At 53.8% G+C, this 19,723-nt stretch overlaps 3 protein-coding genes across 3 annotated transcripts; 2 read left to right on the top strand and 1 right to left on the bottom strand.

The window, feature by feature from the left end:
- Positions 1-1,266: 1,266 nt before the first annotated feature.
- Positions 1,267-2,088, bottom strand: PG986_012541 (haloacid dehalogenase; the record flags this gene model as incomplete). The annotated part of the gene is made up of 1 exon (XM_066848763.1): positions 1,267-2,088. One exon carries the CDS (start codon positions 2,086-2,088, stop codon positions 1,267-1,269), a length of 822 nt encoding a protein of 273 aa, XP_066695459.1.
- Positions 2,089-4,349: 2,261 nt separating this feature from the next.
- PG986_012540 (uncharacterized protein) lies at positions 4,350-5,888 on the top strand (the record flags this gene model as incomplete). Its single annotated transcript, XM_066848762.1, has 3 exons — positions 4,350-4,833; positions 4,928-5,703; positions 5,802-5,888. The coding sequence occupies 3 exons, from the start codon at positions 4,350-4,352 to the stop codon at positions 5,886-5,888; spliced, it is 1,347 nt and encodes a 448-aa protein (XP_066695458.1).
- An 8,577-nt stretch (positions 5,889-14,465) lies between these two features.
- PG986_012539 (uncharacterized protein) lies at positions 14,466-18,614 on the top strand (the record flags this gene model as incomplete). The annotated part of the gene is made up of 3 exons (XM_066848761.1): positions 14,466-16,900; positions 16,962-17,521; positions 17,587-18,614. 3 exons carry the CDS (start codon positions 14,466-14,468, stop codon positions 18,612-18,614), a joined length of 4,023 nt encoding a protein of 1,340 aa, XP_066695457.1.
- Between the last annotated feature and the right edge of the window lie 1,109 nt (positions 18,615-19,723).

Genomic DNA, 19,723 nt, shown 5'->3' with positions numbered 1-19,723 from the left:
GGGCTCACTGTCACGTTGCCTGCGATGCCCAAGGACTTTATTATGGGAGTTCACGAGCCAACCTCCAACAATCGGAGGGATGACAGCACGGTCATTGGCTAGCGTGTATCTGCAAAGCAGTAACTCCTCACATAGCGTTTGGTCCGTCGTTGCCTATCAATCCGTGCCGAGATGGATACACGAGCCCCAGCGTGAGCGATGTGGTGGACTAGGCGTCTCGTGGGGGTGAGCGCGTCTGGGCCATCGCCGCCATAGCCACTGGACTGTTTGTGCGACAAGGCCCGGCAAGTGGCCGAAGTTGGCCGGTCACGTTTGCAATCGGCTCATCTCGCCGAGCCTTTCTCTGCTCCTCGAGGCATGACGGCCTCGATCTCCCTGTTTCTCTCTCTCTTTCTCGCGTTTTCTCACCCCATCTTTGCTTCGCCCCCCGAAACGGTACATCTAAGCACTTCGGATATAGGACCACCTCCTCTTGCCTTCCATGCTGGGCATGTTGACCGCTTTGCCAGAGGGAGTTACATTCAACGGTGAAAGAAATGTCTAGGTGGTGGCACACACCCACGTTGTGCGTTATTCTACATTGGATTGCCGAATGGGACGGTCCTGATTTGCTTGTTGGTGGTCGAGAAATAAGCCCGATGACTGACATACACTGGTGCCAGCCACGCCAAGGTTTGTTTTTTTGCGATTCATGCAGCTTACCGTCCGCGGAGACGCCTTTAGGCTATTATTGTCGTCCAGCTATAATTATGTATACCGAGCATGAACTGGGTCTAGCAACCCCCCAAAGTGGCTGGCAAGCTACATGTACCTGTATGCTATACTTATAGCAAACACGGAAGAGTTAACTCGCACCCCACGATACGATAGGTACAGTAATGTGCACGTGGGACCTGTATTCGCTTCGTTATTGAACGAACAAGGCAGACACCCGTCACCGTGGAGTCCACCCCCGGGTACGCTAGGTTCGGCACGCTCGCTCGACGTACACGCACGCAGATGACTCTGGGTTGTCTCACTTGATTTACTCCGGTTATCTGTGTAACCAGCTAGCATCGCACGTGGAATAGTGGTGCGGGAGAAAAGGCTTGGCCACGGGCTGACCACTACCTACTCAACTCCCCTTCTTCACCGACTCTCGATTTCTTGCACCAACCATGTGTTAAGAACCCCCCCACCACCACTATTTCCCGAAGCTGTAAGCAAGGACGGACGGATTTATGATCTCGATGCGTTCCACCAAGTCGACGATCTGGATATCACCTCCTACCCGGAGATCCCAAGTTGTCTCGCAACCTCTACGAACCCATCCTGGTCGGCGGACACCCATACGTTGACCCAGGAGCGAGCCTCCTCGATCAAATCTGGCTGAGACGCCCAGTCCTCCTCCCGAGGCCGCTCTACATAAACGGTCCGGAGCCCGCACGACCGCGCCGCCTTGAGATCGTTGAGGTGCGCCGCCACCATGGCACACTCCCCGGGCTGCCGGCCCAGCGCCTCGACGGCGCCGAGGTAGGTCTTGGGGTTGGGCTTGTAGGCCCCGAAGTCGGCCGCGGAGATGAGCCGGCGGAAGCCGAGCCCCTGCCCGTGCTCATTCAGGTCCCGGAGCAGCTCCTGGTTCCCGTTTGAGAGCGTCGAGGTGGTGTAGCGCGTCCCGAGCAGGGCCAGGCCTTTGGCCGTGTCTGCCCACGGCTGCAGGCGGTGCCAGACCAGGCTGAGCGGCCGGGTCTCCTCGTCGTCGCGGAAGAGCCCGGCCAGGCCCCAGCGCTCGAGGAGCTCGAGCAGGCTGTCGTAGTGGTGCGTGTCGATGTCCTTCCACGCCGTCTCGCCCGGCACGAACCCCTTGGTAAACGTGCCGTAGCTGGTCCGCCACTGCTGCGCAAATGTCGCCCAGTCTTGGTCGGTCAGCTCCGCCAGGCGGGCCTGCAGCGAAGGGGGCGACGAGTTGGAGGAGGAGGCAGGAGCATCTCTCTTTTCCCTGTCGCGCTTGATCAGTTCGGCCACGACGGTCGAGCGCCAGTCCACGACGGTGCCAAACACGTCGAAGAGCAGCGCTTGGACGCCTGGAAGTGGTGTAGCGTCCGTCATCCTTCCTGGATCCGTTGACCGAGCCGCCGTGGGGGTGTTTTGTTTGATTAAGTGCCGAGATCCTGATTTGTTGATGATCGAGGAATTGTATTCACTCGGGGTTACAGGTGGGGGAGGTCCTTTTTCGGCAATAAGCTTACCTTGCAGGTCTGGAGGTCTGGGAGCCTAGCGAATGCCGAGCTGGGCCTTTTGTCTCCAACAACTTGGGACTGCAAATCTGTGCCATATCTATGTCATCCCCCACCTTTCAAGGTCTGCTTTTGCATGCCCGAGGAATGGGCCGAATAAGTATGCAGGCATACAGTATGTACGTGTCAAGAAATGCTAGCCCCCCTCCACTGTTTACCGAAAAGTTAAAGTATAGTGGGAAAATCTATGCCTGCAAAGGTTAACTTTTGATCAAACCGGCCTAGAATATACGGTAAAGGGCATGGCATTCTATTGCCTTTCGGGAAACAGTGGGGGGGGGCTAACATTTCTTGACACGTACTGTAAGCAGAGCATGCAACGTTTCTTTCGTAAGCATGGGCATTTTCTATGAGTTTTTGCCGGACGGCATGGGCTCTGGTTTGTTATTCTGTAACTCCAGCCATCCGGCCCAACAAAAGGCTTTTCATACCCCTATCTTGGCATGCAAACGTTCCCTAGTCCACGTTGCACTTCCGTGTTGCATTGGCCTTTCGTGAAACCATAAGCACATATATCTGTTATATGAGATGTTCGGTATACGGAGGCTGCATGGGATCGACGAACGGGTGCCGGATCTTAGATACATTCAAGATTATCAACAAGTGCAGTACACTTTCATCATACCTCTGCGACACCTTGCGGGCTTATCGTAATATTAGAAAAGATATCACACATGCGCTCGGCAATTCAGGTAGAAACTGCCGTGCCAGATGGTTCCTGGTCGTTGTCCCATTACCGTACTTTTGTGCGGAATACTTCCACGCACACCAAACTGCCTATGAATCTTACGTGCAGAGAAGTTCTACCCACTTGCGCATTCCCATACCGCGTGCCGAGCTCGCCATCCCAAGGGAGGAATTCGTCAGATTTCCCCGGCTCTCGAGTCCCCAACGGCAAAAGTAAGTATAGGTATACGATGCCATGACGGAGTTCGGGAACGTGATCCACTTGCCTCCGCTTCGGACCCTCCCTTCGCGTCAAACCACGCGAGCCCGAGATTACCAATGGCTAGATTACCGGGGACGTTTCAACGGAGCCCGGGAATAGAACGGCTCAGGCCTTCGTGGGAAACTGGGTTGATGGATGCCCATCTGCCCAACCATCTCTGCCCAAGCACCCCGCCTCTCGTATATCCGACGCGAAAGGGGCCCTGCTTGTTATTGCCGGTGATGCGGGTAGTGCCGAGGACATGGGTGGACCCGAGGCACTGACGACCGATTCGCTATGCTCGGGGTGGTGGATATAAAGGAGCGCCTGCGTGAAAGCCAGCTGCTATGCAGTTAGGGGGTAGAGCCATCGGGGCCAAACCGGGGCATCCAAGAAATGGGAAACCAGGGGCAGTAAACAGCCGGATGGCCATGATCCCCACAGATTGACTTAACGCAAAAGTTCTCCATGGTCTTTTCATGTGCCCAAGGCATGCATAGTGCTTCCCCGGGGGGGTGTTGTTCCTAGTCTTAAAGAGAGGCAGGAGTCGCGAGGGTTGACGCTATGCAAGTACATCAGTGAGGTAGATGAACTGGCCTGGTTACTGAAGAACGAGGCGCAACTGAAGCGCCAGCCCATCAGTCGAAGCTAACATGACCGTGCCCTACTGAAATAGCTAGATGGTGACTAGCAAGACGAAGCAGCGTGCAACATGAAAGTCATATGCGGTGTTTGGTTGTTGAGGCTGAGTGAATCGCCTAGAAAGGCACCGATTACGTAGATATGACCGCCGGACGATTGGCATGACCAGCCATCCAATCGGGCGAATGCGGCTGTTCGTAGCAATGCCCGTGACCGGCTCCTCACGTCAAAACACCAGATCCTACAACATAAAAGAGGCACTGAGATACCACCTGCCGGCGCCCTGCATCGCGTGCATTCAACATCATAAACTTGGCGAGATAAATAACAGATAAAGGTGCTTGGAGCCGGGACATAACCCCCGACACACTCGAACTGGTACGAATCATTGGATTTAATGGAACGCCAAACCTAGAGCCAGCACAGCTGCTTGTCGACAGGGCCATGGGAACGTGGTGTATCTGTGTGTAGTAGGAATACGTTGACGACTGGCGTTGAACATCATGTCGCCTCATGCTCCCTCGGGGCCACGGAGGAGGCTTGGCCGTTGTCCGTCGCATGCCCTCCATATCAGGGGCCCCGTCTCCTTTCTCAACCCCACTGCTGGCTTCGTAGCCGTCAGTCGGAGTGGCAGGGCAGCGACCGGAAGTCCATACCACCATTCCGTGGAGGATGGAAGGAGAAACAGCTTATCGCCGACACCGAGCAATGCGAATAGTAGAACTACTACCACCGACGGCAGTGCAACAGCTGCTGCAACCGAGAAGCCATCACCGGGTACCGCCTATCATGTCTGGCAGACGCGCAATAACCGTAAGGGGAGACATGCTGTGGCTGTCCGAGTACCGTCGCATCCGGCGGGGACAGGTTTGGAGTTGCCCAAGGCCACGAATGCTCCAAGAAAGATCCTAAGCGGAATCTGGAGGATGGCTGTGAGGTATCCGGTATGGGATGTATCTTACGATGTCGCTATCATGTTCACAATAGGTAAGTTGTCTCTCCCACCCCCCTTCCCCTTTCTACTTCTCAAAAAAGGGGGTCAAGGGTCGCAACATCATTTCTGACCAAATGAACTTCCTAGGTTGCGTGATCTGGGTCATCAACGCCTTCTTCGTCTGGCTGCCACTGCAAGACCCGTCCACCGCGTTCGCGAACGAGGCGAGCTTGGGAGGCGGGATCACGGCCTTCATCGGCGCCACGGTTTTCGAGTTGGGCTCGGTCCTGTTGATGCTCGAGGCCGTCAACGAGCACTGCACCGACTGCTTCGGCTGGGCTCTCGAAAAAGAGACTACGGCTGCTACTCGCTCTGCCGAAGAAGGAGCGGGTGATCGGCTCAGTCTACGTCCGCATCCGAGTCAATGTGTTCACCACCACAGCAACAAGCGGTCCCTTCTCTCCTCCCCCAAAGTCACGCAAGATGACGGCGGCGGCAGAGGTGAAGAGAAACAGCAATGGTGGCCCACGTGGAACGAGCTCACAACGCACTACTTCCGCGAGATTGGCTTCCTGGCCTGTCTGGCCCAGTTCGTCGGCGCCACCGTGTTCTGGGTCTCGGGCTTCACCGGCCTTCCACCCATCTTCGACGCGCTCTCGGCGCCGGTGGCCAACGGCATCTTCTGGCTGCCGCAGGTCGTGGGCGGCACAGGCTTTATCGTGTCTGGCTGCCTGTTCATGCTCGAGGTGCAGCCGAGCTGGTACCGGCCGGCGCCGAAGGTGCTGGGCTGGCATATTGGACTGTGGAACCTCGTCGGGGCGCTGGGGTTTACGGCCTGTGGTGCTTTGGGGTTTGCGATCGAGGATGAAGGGGTGGAATACGCGTCTACTCTGGCGACGTTTATCGGGAGCTGGGCTTTTCTGGTATGGTGAACCCCCCCCTTTTCTCGCTTCCGTCTTCTGGGGATGTTGTTCATATGCGGTATTCTATATTGATCAACTATTAGCTAACTATTTACTAGATCGGAAGTATCATCCAGTGGTACGAAAGCTTGGACAAGTATCCCGTGGTGCTGAGCAAGTCGATATCTACGATACCGCATGTCTAGAGGGTTAATACCTTTCCTTGAACTCGAACTTATCTTACGGCTAAGTTCGTCGGCAATATTATTCTATAAACACCCCCAAAATATTGTCATTTTATTTGCATATATACACTGTATCAGAACCGCGGTTGCATTTCCTGCTTATCGAGTTGGTATAGGTTTCCAATACTCTCACGAGTTCCTATCCTCCATGGCATAACTAGGTATCTATTGCACAGAAAGTCCAAACACGTACTCACCGAAAAACTTGGTCGAGGCACAATGCACATGGCCCCTTCCATGTCATCAGTTTGGTGACCTCTGGATCATCATATCCAGTACGCATCAGCTGTGGTTTAGACCATGTGAGCTGTGCCAGAATAAACTCCCAATGGCGAGCCAAACCCGAAGTCTCCCGCAACCTGGACCACATACCGGAGCATCAGCAACGGCAACATTTCCGAGATATTGAGTTCCAGGGGTCATCCTCCTTGTGCCAAGAAACGGTTGTAGTAATTACCAGTACGCGCTGGATCAAATGTTTCACCTCCCGCAAGCTGAACCTGTCCATCTGAGTCCACGAACAACCGCTTCACCGTTTAGTGCCTCCATCGATTGAGAGATAAATACATGTTTGATACATATTATGGTCCCGGATCGGCTCATCCCTTTTGCCAACGTCTTGCGTTTCTGAACGGTGCGGGAGCTAGCACTGCCGTAAGAACGGAATTGTGACCGCCCAGTTGTGGGAGAGGAGAGCTTTACCTATCGGACCCGCGCTCCCGTGACGTGAACCAAGTCTTGACTTGGGATTTGTCAAAAAATGTATGCGGCGAGTCATCCGGTGTATCAACTCTTTCCCGCCGCCTAGTGGAGGGACGCTTGCCCTGGAATTGCCGATCACTCCTAACCTGATACACATACGGATGCCAAGTATCTACGTGATCTGTCTCGTCAATTTTTGAAGCCGCCAAGGGTTTGTGAATACATATCAAAGAAGAAGAAAAATCAAGAAGAGGGGACCCTCTATTCTAATCGCACGCACCATCATCATAGGCGAGGGAAAGCGCAGGGCTGGCTAAGTGATCCGAGAACAGAGCGGACGCAAGGGCCGACCGATTGAATTGACACTCTCTCGCGCGCTCTCTCTCGTTTGGAATGATCGTCAGGAACGCCGGGCCTGAGCCCTTAGCTCCTCCATCAGAGACACGGGTGTCTTGACCTCGGTTCGAGCCTCGCGGACACTCCCCGGACCATGCAGCCATGTGAGCAGTGGGAACGCCATGTGTGTGGTGGAAGCATGGAATCACACACATTCTCTTCCAAATCGGGACAAATAACGGTTGCCCTAATTTTTCTCGCTTACCATTGATTGTAGACTGATCGTTGGGGATCAGATCAGACGATTCTAGTCCGGCTCCAATCTTCCATCGCCTTTCGTTATCACACCGAACCGTCATCTCAGGCTATGTACTGATGTAGTGCAGGGGTGACGGGGAAGACACGGGATGGAGGAGAAGGTCCAGCCGATTGTATCTTCTGCTGGTTTGTTCCTCTTTCTTTCAACTAGCTGTTTAGCCAGGTTACACACATGTTTGTACAAACCTCGTGTCATGAAATGGGGGCAACCGAGACGATGGGTGATATAACTGCAAGTTTGCTGCCTGCTCACGTCAAAATCATTCACTTCGGCGCCTCCTTACTCGGCCCTCAGTGGCCCGACCGCGTGGTTTACGAGGAGCAATGTTTTGTTTGCTTGCTTTGTTGCATGCATGCGACCTTCCAGTCCCAGAGAGCCGGTAACACCCCCGGTCAGTAACAGTAACCAACAGCCTGATATGATTTATCGAGATTGATGCTGGGGGTCTCCCTAAGCATCCACCTTGCAAAGGAAAAGGGGGGGATTGAGCTCCTCCTGGAAGAAGAGAGCGAGAGCGAAGCATGCAAGGGGAGCCCGACTTTCTAAACCCAACGGCCTGTATTAAGCATATTCATGTTGACGAAGCACGGGCTGTGTCTAGGACATGTTGCATGAATGGTTTGCCTTTTGTGTGTGTTTTGCTTTGGGGTTGGTTACACGGAGAGGCCAAAAGTTAAAGTGATCTCTCCTCTGATCCGAGACTTCTCTTAGCCACAAAACCGTTTCCGGTCAATATTGATTGCGTGAGCGCATGAGCAGCAGCCGTTTAGTGACACCTTTATTGCATTTCATATTAGGATATCATCAGCGAGGGCAGGTAAATTCCAAGTTACCGGCATTCTGGACTTGGAATGCGGAATGTGGCCTGGTCACGTAATTACGGGCCCATCTATTTCTTTCTTTCTTCTTGCTCATCAAGTGTCTTTCATAAGCCCCCCATCAAACGTGCATATGTATGCAGTCAGCACATAATCTGTAGTACATATGTGCTTTTTTTATGCTGGGCTTCTTTCTTTTTCTCCCCCAAGTCGTGTCTCGCTCAGGGACGGACGACCCGGACGGTGAACACGCTAACGTTCACCGTCGCTCTGCAGCATACATTTAGGAAAGTGTTATATTAGGAACTGGTCTATGCACAGGGTCTGCACAATCTCGCGTTTGACGTGCCAAAAGCAAAGGCTAGAGAGGCCATGCTACTCAGTCGATGGGAGCAGCAGCCTTACCGTGAACCTGATATACATGTTTGTAAGTAATTGTGGCCCCCGGCGTAGTGTGGCGAATCGGAAGTGCACCATCCGCCGCTTTGGGTATGGAGGGAGTGAGGAGTGAGTTTTTAGATTGGTGAGGTTCTGTTGGACATTGATTTCCAATGATTCAATTTATTTCTCGACCGCAGCCGGCTCTAACTTGGTAGGATAGTTTGCAGCAGGGAACAAAACTGGAAATCGGAGTATATGAAGTCATTAGGCCGAGCGGTTCGTGAACTAGAACTTACGACTAGTAAGTGGCGGCCACTCAATGAATATTGTTAGTAGGCAGACCCAGGCCCCGACGGGCCGCCACGGCACGGTTGGATAGTGTGTCGATGGTTCTTTAGCCGGTCCTGTTTGGTGTTGATTTAGTCCCGTAACACATAGAAAACTGCTGCTGTTCCATCTAGACTGAGCCAGCCACGAACCAGCCTTTAGACGGGCTGAATTGCCTTTTTCCTTCTCTTTTTGGAATTCCTGCCGTTTCACGATCTACAGCTAGCTAATCAAGAGGGGGTTACTTCGATGTGATCTGGCTTGCAGCTTTTAACACCATTTGATAGCAGCTTTTTGCGAGGGCGGGGAAGCGGGCGAGGGTGCCGCCGCTCGACCTGATCAACCGAAATCTGGTAACTACATGTAACTAGGCCGCTGGCTTGCATGTTTCTTTTCACCTAATGAGTGGCCGTGCTTCCCGGGGTAAAGTGGGATATCGAAGGAAAATGAAAACCAAAGATGCAGCAAAGTCGCAAAACGGACGGACGGCGAAGAAACGTGAAGGACGCACAGAAGGGCCTTGAATCCAGGTCGAGTTGAATCTTGGGACGGACTGATCCCGATGCCACCGTCCTCGTGCCTGCCTTTCTTCGTCGCAGCCTAACCCTTTTCTCGCGCTGCCGCGCTGTTTCTCGCTGGAAAAAATTGGAATAGAGTGCCATCCAATGGAACCTTGGACGAAGATCCAGAATACACACAGACGTTGGCCTCACTGGGATGGTGGTATTAGGTATTATAGACCGAGGCGCGTCATTTCCTTTGCCGGCGTTGGGTGTCGATGGGGGTGTTCTCCCTTTCTTTCTTTCTCCTCTCTTTGCACTTGTCGCCCTCCGATATGCACTGTTTTCAACTAATACCAACCTTGCATGCGTTGAAGATTCTCTTGGGAATCGGGTTTAGGCCAATCGAGTACGATAGGCTTGACCCTAATTGAGACGGAGGGACGGGAATGTCGGAGATTGGTGGGAAAGGCCAGAAGCCCCGATGCCTGGAAGTTTGAGCCGTTGCCGCTGTTGGTTGCGAAGGCCCCAAATTGTGTGACCACGCCTGGCCCGTCACAACCTATCGTCGAAAAGGGGCAGTAAGTCCGACAGGATACCGAGAGCGGCGATTTGGTAGCGACAAAGGATTTCAGGGCATGCACGCCGCTGAGCTGACCAAAGCCACGAGCCTGTCGGCATGGCGCTTCTGGCTCGACGGCTGTTTGTTGATCTGATTAGCCGGCGGTACTCAAGGCCAAATGAAAACCGCACTGGCTCACCCAGAATCGGCGTTGATCAATCCCCAATGATAGACAACAAGGCACTCTCACGTAATGTTCCTATTGCATACCAAACTTTGGAGGCGGAAGGTCCTGATTGATTACGTAGATTGGAACTCCATTTTTTCAATTGATGATCAAGGCCAGTCTCGGGTAGGTCCCACCCGCAGCAGCCAACCTTATTGCTATGGTTTTCTTTTTGGACCTGCCAACTCGATGCCTGTAACCGATGCACAGCACGCCGCCTGCAAGGTTATCGTGGGCTGTCACAGTGGGCCGACGACTGGGGGTGCTGGATGCTATGTGGAGGATGGTTCGTTTGCGGACATTGACAGGTGACTCGAGAGGAGAGGTTCCCGTCGGCACGTGGGGTCGAGTAAGTACCTTGAATGCATGAGGCGTACGGATATATTGGCATGCTGATGAAGAGTTTTGTCGGACTTAGGCCGTGAGAGGGAAGAAGGGAAAGGAAGGGAAGGGAAGGAGAGATGAGTATGGATGGCACACGTTGGGATCCGTCACCGTCAACCGCCTCACCAGCACGACTTCTTGCTTGGCTGGCATGCGGCGCGGCATGGCTAATCAAATCAGGGTCTTTCTTTGCCCTTCTGCCGCCTCTCCTCCTTATTGCTTGAGAGAATGGGGACAGATTGCGCCCCCGTTCGTGCACAGAGATGACCTCTAGGATGAAGTGAGTTCAAGTTCGTACTTGTACTTGCATGTCATGATCAAAATAGCATTGAAGTCGTATTGGTATTACACGGGCACCCTCAGTTCCTAGTGGCGTTCCCAATGAGGGTTGTTGGGCATAATAACGAGCTGTCTTAAGAGCCGGGGACAGTTGAGCCGCGCACGGCGTCCAACTGATAGGATATTGCCCGCGACTTACACACGTGTTAGTAATTGTGCTATTGCTGGCAACATGACTGCGAGCTGTTTACTGCATCGAAGCCCAAAGCCAGCCATCCCACGAGGTGGATGCACGACTAACGCACGCCGCTGGCACTTGCTAATTTCCAGCTGCGACTTATCGCACCCAACTTCGTTTGAGGTTGACCATCCCGCACAAGGGCAATTTAGTGCCTGCACACCTGCCCTGTTAGGAGGTAAGGCACACGCATCTTCAAGTTGTCCGCTGGCAATCGGGTACGTGGGCATGGATGAATGTGCAGCAGACGAACGTGTCCAGTGCTTTGCCATAATCCTGCTTTATCACTGCATATTGGAGCTGAATGCTTGTGCTTGTAGGTACTTTGTCCGCAGAAAAGACCTTGCTATCAGCTATCTGCTATACGATGTACATGCTCTCATGGTGTGCTTTTGCGATGGGATGTTCGTGCCACGCAAGATGTTGCAGGGGTTGCTTGGCCCAAGTTGGTAAGCAGCAGAGAGTGTGTGGAACCGTTTGCTTGCACTGACGGAGAGTCGATCCAATATGATCAGCGCTTGAGAAATTGCGCTTCTTGTAATGGACGGTGACCCGGACTCTTATTCGACGTCACCTGAAAAGCCTCACTCGCATTGGGCTTAGCCGTTGGCCGCATGGAAGGTGATTCCTCACAACACTAGCCTATGGAACATTGTGAGGGAATTGCAACGCTGCGACGCGGCCGGGACGAACATGCTGCGCTGCACTCATATCACATGCGCAGTATTCTTTTCGTGGCCATCTCCTGAAGTTCTCCCCCTTCCAACCGCACTCGGTTGGCCGTGGCTGGTGGAAGCGTATACTAAGTAGTAGGTCCCTGAGTCGTACTTGCAGGTGGGACGCATCAATTGGCTGCGGATGCGTTGAACTCCCGTCGGCAGGTCTATCTCGCCGTCATGGGGCAGTAATCCTCCCCGGCAGGTTCCGTTGGAGCGAGAGGGCCATTTGATCGATTGGCTCATACCTATGTACTCGTTCAAGTAGGCTTGTCGGTCGTACACGTATAGCGAGCAGTCTTGTCTCCTTTTTTTCTGCCATCGAGCAATCACCTGTTAATTCCAGGGTCCTATTAGTGAAACCCCTGGCACTCAGTAAAGTTGGTACTTGCTTACTATCCGCCGCTCTGGGAACACCCTGCCCCTGACGAATCCTTAGCTCGCCCACTCTCAGGCTGGTCACCAGACTCGAAAGGGATAAGGCTCGTTGGGAAATTCAGAGACTCAGAGCTTAGAGACACGACGTTGCAGCGCCCAGGGGGCCCTCATTTCGACGAGGAAGCCATGGTCTCAAAACTCTGTCGGTTGTGTTTTGCGGCATGCAATTCGTTGCAGACATACACTATCTAACCTACGCCTCCAAGTGCTACGTACCTAGGTGCATGTAGGATTGATTGATGCAGAAACAGGGAAAAAAAAAGGAGAGTTGCCTACTTACCAACTGTACTGTACATCCCGCGAGACCTTGATAATATGGCGACACCGAATTTAAAGTAGGGCCTTCACTGTAGTGACTGATGTCGACTTGACTTGACTGGACTTGATTTGATCTCTGCCCGCCAGCCCGCTTGGCTGTCCTGCCCCGAACTTCTCCAACTGGTTCTTGCCCACCACTTCCTTCAGTCGCCATCAATCAATTCAATGTACCGATCGCAAGCGAACTCCGCGCTCTGATCTCGTCGCGGCACCCACGGGCCACGCTATTCGGCGCAAGCTGTATGCCGCATACTGCAATGACCAGCGGCCTGCACATCAACCTGGTATCCAAGGTATCCTTGTCCACCCCGGCATTTCAACCGAAAGCCAACCAACCCTAGGATCGACTGCTAGCACCTCGGGGAGCACCTTGGGCAGTAGGGGAACAGGTTGTCCAGTCGTGTGCATCTCGGGACACCTGGAGTACATGGCACTACTCATCACGCTTATGTATGGGCCGCAGCAGCTGCAGTAGCACTCACCCACTGATGCGTACAATATCCGCATCGCCATCTACGGTACCTACCACAGCACTCTCTCTTCGCTCGTCGCCAATACTACTGGCAAGGTCTGGCCCGTCCGTCTGGAGTGGGCAAGGAAGTGGATATTATCATTACAATTAGCGCCGCACTCTTCCTCTCTTGGTCCCTTGCTTGCGCTTGCAAGAAGCTCTCTCCACGAGTTCAATCATCTTTTCTTTTCTTGCTGCGTTTCACAGGCCGAGCTCTGCCATTGAAGCTCTTGACAACCGTGCTCGCGCAAGTCTGCCTCGGTGCTGTGCCATGTACGACTGCCCCTCGACTGCCGACTTGTTTCGTCGTGGGTGAAACCCTTTTGCGCAACCCTTCACTGGGCCAGGCACCTCGATAACTCATCTACAACCCAAAAGTCGCCCACACCCACAAACCCAATCCGCCCAAGGTCTAATCGACATTGAGCTGATTCACTCGAATTGGATTGCTGCGGGGAATCGCAATTGCAAAGGCACTTTCTATTTCCCCCCTTCGTTGCCGGAGAGGCTGGCAAAGCATACTTCGAAACGTAGGTCTTAGACGGGGAACTGAGGTTGCCTGGGTTGTCTCAACTCTACGTCTCTGTTGTGTCCAGTCTGTCTACTGCCCGGTCTCTCGGGCGACAAGACTGACCAGAGTGCCATTGCAGTTCATGCGTCAACGTCCTTCGTCAGTCCTGCTGGTTTTCACTGCAACATCTTCGCACTTATAACTCTACGGCCCCCACACGTCATTATCGCTGGTCGTATTGTTCTTGTCAGCAGAACCTCAAGCTAAACGGTGACCGTTACCTGGAAACGTCGAGCTCCAGAGAATAAACGACTGGCCAATGACTGGGCCGCGCCAACCCGCCCTCTGCACCAGGGAACGCTACACTGGACGACAACTCCGGCAAGAGTCCCGAGCAATAACCGGCATTAGCCCCGAAAAGAAACTGTAAGTTCTTTCTTCTTACTCGAGATCCTCTTTAGGGTAGCAGCGCTACTTATAGTACGCTGCAATAGTTGGCGGTACTTGAACTTCATGAGGGGTGGCCTTGCGTGGTCGGCAAGGGCCTCCGTGCGACTGAATCGTTGGCCGTATCATTCCATTTCTAAATTCCGATTTCCCATTTCAATGCGGCCTGGCAACGCTAAAAACTGGCTGGCCCCTGGGTGTTTCGTGGGATCTTCTAGTGCCGATACGACCATTGAGACACATTAATGCTAACACTGGGGACAGTTGGATTATATGCCGGGGGCAGTGCATGTGTCAACGGTTTTAGGGCACTCCACTGACTAAGTGCAAGGGGAAGGAGCATTAGAATCCAATATTGTGACGTGCTCGGATCGGTTTTCGAGAAAAGATAAGTTATCCAACCGAAGAGTTGCGATTGGGTAGGTTATATGGTTGCTCCGACCCATATGCACTTGAGTGTTGAGGAGGCTTCTTGATCAGACTCGAGAGCAGAGTGACACAAAGTCGTTCTCACCAGGAGAGATCATGGCTGCATGGGAGACGGACGAAGAGGTGAGCAGCCCCGTTGCTGCATCACTACCAACACCTTCGGACACACCATACCAGACACCATCGCGGAAATCGTCGCGCGCATCGAGGCGCTCACGCCGTTCAGCCACGCCTCCAGGAGCCAGCTCATCGCCTCCGCCGATGCCAACGGAGAAGAGTTCCAAGCGAACTTCCAAGATTATGACAGCGGAAGAACCCTACAGCATGCTTGACCCACGCCGGTTTACTCCGACCCTGCACGCCAACCTGGTGTCAGAGATCTTGAACCTGCGTAGGGACCAGGAAGACAAGCTGAAAATTATCGAGAGGCTCGAGGTGGACCTGCATTCAACAAAACAGGATCAAGAGACTGAACAGGCCTCCCTTCTCAGCACATCAAAAGAAAACAGATCCCTCAAGCGCCAACTAGCCCTCCTCGAGGGCGGGACATCCTCTGCCCTGGGCGAGCTCGCCAGAGAACGGGATGAAGCTGTGGATGCCGTTACTGACACCAAGAAACGACTGGAAACAGCACAGAAGAAGGTTCGCAGCCATGAGGAGGATTCGCAGAGAGTGCATGAACAGTGGGCCAAAGAAAGGGATGAGTGGGAGGAGGAGAAGCTCAAGTATGAGAGAAGATTGCATGTTGCAGACGCTCGGATGAAGACCATTCTTGAAGAGGTCGCCAACCTCCAAGATGCTCAGGTTAATCGCCAGACCAACACCGAGACTGACAGAGAAGAAGCCAAGGACAACGATGCCGCCAGTGTGCGAACGAATAGCTTAACATACAGCATACAATTCTCGACGATTCCAACTGAAGCGCCTGGGAACAGCCTCGCGGATGAACTCAACTTCGACTCCGACGGTTACCAGACAGAACCGGATGGCCGGGAAAGCATTGTCGGCCGCGAGAGCATCCTGGGTCGGGAAAGTGTTCTGTCTAACCATCACAACCGCCAGTTCAGCCGGGATAGCGTGATGTCCCTGCAGAAGACTCACCGGCGCGACATGAGCAGTGAAAGCCAGATGCGACCCGGTAGCGTGGCCCGCGGCAGGATGTACATCAACCAGAACGTACTCGATAGGCTCGAGGGTGGCATCCGCGAGGACGACGAAACAACACCGCCACCGAAGCCCGAATACACTGATACGGGTGTGCAGTTCTCTCCACCGCCTTCGCCGAAGATCGTACCAGTCAAACCAGCAACCCCTGAGCCAATGGTCAAGATCGAGAAGCCCATCGAGGTCGAAAGCCCACCACGTGGCGACACAGAGATCGAGGCTAACCAGCGAAGGAAGCGCGTACACATTCAGAAGCCGGTTCCATTCGAGCTTCCCCAAACCTCCTCGAAGTCGATGGTATCTGCAGCGTCGCAAACAGTCGAGGCACCGCTCAGTCCTCCCACAACCCCGAAGCTGCAGCAAGACGAAACATTCCCCGTTTTGCGGACTCGCATGTCGACAGTATCTACACAAACGGACAAACGACAGCCTCGGGAGCTTAGTCCAGCACCATCTCCTGAACAACCTGAAATGCTCCCTCTGTTGATTCCGAGTATCAGCGTTCATCCCCCTACAAGTCGGCCACAGACGCCGAAGGAGCACCGTCTGCCAGAGTACGTCAAAGATTTCGGCTGCCAGGTGTCTCTTATGCGGACTACACAAACTACTTCCATTGCTGTCCAAACAGATGAGATTCGCGTGGACAAGCGCTTGGACCGATTACCGCCTCATCTACACCCCTCAGCTATCTCATCGCGACCAACTTCGCCGAGTGCGCCTACTGCGGTTTCAAATGCGGACGATGGACTTGTCTTTAGCCCAACTCCGGGCAATCTGCCACCTCGAAACCCACGGCGTTTAACGTCGAGGAACGGTCCTACCTCTTCGCCCCCGGCTTCGCCGTCCACTGTTGAGCCTGTTATCAAAGACGCTTACCCAGGCAACAATGACGATGGCCCCTTGTCGAGCCAAAAGGCACCAGTGCGGCGACCCCATCGTATCAGCAGTCTGTTCGCTGGTTTTGATGGCGCAACTTCCGACGAAGCCGATGAGCTATTGGACGGTGACTTGAGTGATGGCGAGTTCCAAACAGCTCTATCGGCCCCTAAACCGATCTCATCATCTGCCGGCCACAAGTCGCGAGACTCTGCGGCTACAACTTCTACTATGGACACCATGCCACCCATCCCGAGACATGGAAGGAGTACAGCGAAGCACATTGGAACTACCGAGGTGTACAGAAGCTACAACTTGGCCGAAGACAGGGATACCGTTGGCCGTATGCCTGCAGTAGCCCGGCCTGGCGAGAAGGCAATGAACTCTTCTACGCGAGCTGGTGCTATGCGCAAGTCTGCTTTGATACAGAGCGGCATTACATCTCACGGCCGCTCCAGAAGCCCAAGTCTTGGGGAGCCCCTCGATCCTCCGTTCCCCATTCCTGCAAGGGCAAGCTCGCGCCAACCCCCTTTCACTTCCAGTGCCCCCCAGAGAGGCACAGCGCAGCCCGACTTATGCGACCGAGAGTTACCCGCGGCGCGGCCCTAGAACCCGATCCAACAGTATCCGAAAAGTGCGGTCTGCCGCAGCAATGCCACGCACTGCCAGGAATAGGCGGCGGGGTAGTTCGCCCCCTCCCATGACCCCCTCGGAGGAAGCACCTGAGAGCCCAATCCTACCTCCTCTGCCGAAGAATGACATCACTACTCCGCAGAAGGGCCGTGGCTACGGGACTGGACGGTATAGAGGCCACCGATCTCAGCCATCGACAACCACTGCCAACACGGATAATACTAACGTCGGATCTGTTGGAAGTGGTCCGCAAGCTTCGGGTGTCGTTGACGCCATCGCACAGACGATGGTTGGAGAATGGATGTACAAATATGTCAGACGCCGAAAGTCGTTTGGCATGGCCGATACGAAGGCGGACGAGACCAGCAATGACCGCCACAAGCGATGGGTTTGGCTGGCTCCTTATGAGAGAGCCATCCTTTGGAGCAGCAAGCAGCCTTCTTCGGGCAGCGCCCTGATGGGGAAGTCTGGCCGGAAACGTGAGTTGTCTACCCGCCGATCTGTTTCTTCTATGTTGACCTTACTAACAATGATTTCAAGTGAGCATTCAATCAGTTTTGGACGTCAAAGACGACAACCCAGCCCCCCAAGGGTGCAGGCCAGCTTTTTAACCGCTCCATCTTGATTCTGACGCCTCAACGGGCGCTCAAGTTTACGGCCACGTCGTCTGAGAGGCACTACTTGTGGCTCACTTCTCTGTCCTTCTTGGCACATTCGTCTCAGGCTGTCCCGGAGAGCTTGTCCCCGGCACCTTCACAGCCATTGCTCAAGCCAACATCCGCTCCTGCTCATGAGCCCCCAGTAACGCGGACCAAGAAGCCGACCATTCGAGATTCTATCCGAATCACTAAGGGAAAGCACCCAGAACTGGCTAGGCCGGTACCCTTGCCTGTCTCTTCCGAGCAACTGGAAGATGAACTGACGCCCGAGGCCTTGAGTACGTTGAACCATGCGCGTGACCTTTCGAGAGAAGTGGCAGAACCGCCGTTCATCCCTCGGTATCACGACCGCTCTACTGAGAGGGTTCATGAGCGTGCCAACCAGGTTGTGCTTCATGGCCGCAAGCGAAGCAACACGGGTGGGCACATCCCACCCCCCTTGTCGTTCCGCGGCTTCTCTGGACCTAGCGGCGGCCCGGGCAGCTACCATACCGCAAGCGACAGCAACGCTGGCAACAGTGTATTTACGGCTGATAACCCAGACAACTACGCTGTCACATCCAGCGCCAGCCACGGCTCCACATGGGGTATGAGCACCAATGGGTCGGTACGGATGTCCGAGGCATCCTCTCGCCCGGATAACAACTTCTTCGAGGCGATAGGAACGGTCCGCATGGAGGCATTTATCAGCCCTCTGGCGTTCCCCCGCGTGCAGGAGTACCCAGAAGAGCACAACGAGATGCAATACCGAGCCCGGCGGCGCAGCAAGGAGGTGCGCCGACGCAGGAGTCGCAGCCGCCACCGGGACAGCTTCAACTCCCGGACGACGCGCGGCACCGACGACTGGTACGCGGCAAGCAGTATGAGGAGAGAAGAAGACTACTTCCGAGACGATCCCTTCAAGGGATTCTGAGTGAATGATACTTGAAGGAGATGAAGAGGCGAAATATGGGGAAACCATCCGCCTGGCGTTGATATGCAGATGAAGATACCCCGAGCGTGTGATTTCTCATCCTGATGACCCGCCACCTTCTTTCAGGGCATCATGGATTACATTTATTGCTGGGCCGCAATGCTTGGCATTTCCACCCTTGGGTCTCTTACCGAAGACCTATGGAGTTTTGGGAGCTTCGAGGAAAAAGCTGGCTAACGAGGCACGACCACTCACCCACCCACCTACCCCGTGAGGTGTCCCGTCCACTCGTTTGCCTTGCGACACGCTCCTTATTCAAGCCAACTGGATCTCTTTTTCTTTTCACCCCTAGGATTTCCCACCAACCTTCCTTGCCATGTACTCAGTTTTGTCTCTTTTGGTTCTGTACAATCGATCCAGCCAGGAAAAGGGGAAATGGCGGCAGATGAACTGCGCCTAACCTAGGTTACAGGCTCACTTATGGCGTATTCTCTTGTGTTTATTTTCTCGTCTTCGTTCTTCTTTTTCTTGTTCTTTTGGGATGCTCTATATAGCAGTGTATACCAACAAAGGGGGGGCGGATGGAAATATAGGAATGGAATGGAATGGGAGGGATCTTGATCATGATCGCCCAGCAAAGCAAAGGCAATGGAAGGAAAGGGAGGCCGCTTTAGTAGAAGCGAGTCTGTATCTGGTGGGAAAGCTTGATCTTACGGAGGACCAAGCAGGCGAACAAACCCGGGTGTGGTTGGGGTTTTCAAAAACCGGAAACCAATGGCCCTCGACTCGAGACAGAGAGAGGCGCGCCCTTCTAATTTAATGTTCTTGTACAAAACCATTTCACACCTCTTCGGACACTACTGTACAGTGTTTCCGCCGTTTTTAGGCAGTTCTGATGAAGACACGCGATGTATTCCTTCTATTTTGGAGACTCGATATGATATGTCCTGGTGACTTGGGACTTCTAGGCGACATCGACCTTGTGACGAGCAGTTGTTGCTTGGCCGTGTTACTTAGCAGGGCTCTATTTTTGGACCCCTCTTAAGTGGACCTTGGGCTTGAAGATCAGCAAGCATAACCCCACCAACAACTGGTCAATTGAGTGTGAC

Source organism: Apiospora aurea, assembly GCF_038362705.1.
Source record: "Apiospora aurea strain CBS 24483 chromosome Unknown utg000008l_segment0_segment0, whole genome shotgun sequence".
Taxonomy (NCBI): Eukaryota; Fungi; Ascomycota; class Sordariomycetes; order Amphisphaeriales; family Apiosporaceae; genus Apiospora; species Apiospora aurea.
The sequence above is the reverse complement of the archived record's forward strand: the minus strand, read 5'-3'. Positions and strand labels throughout refer to the sequence as shown.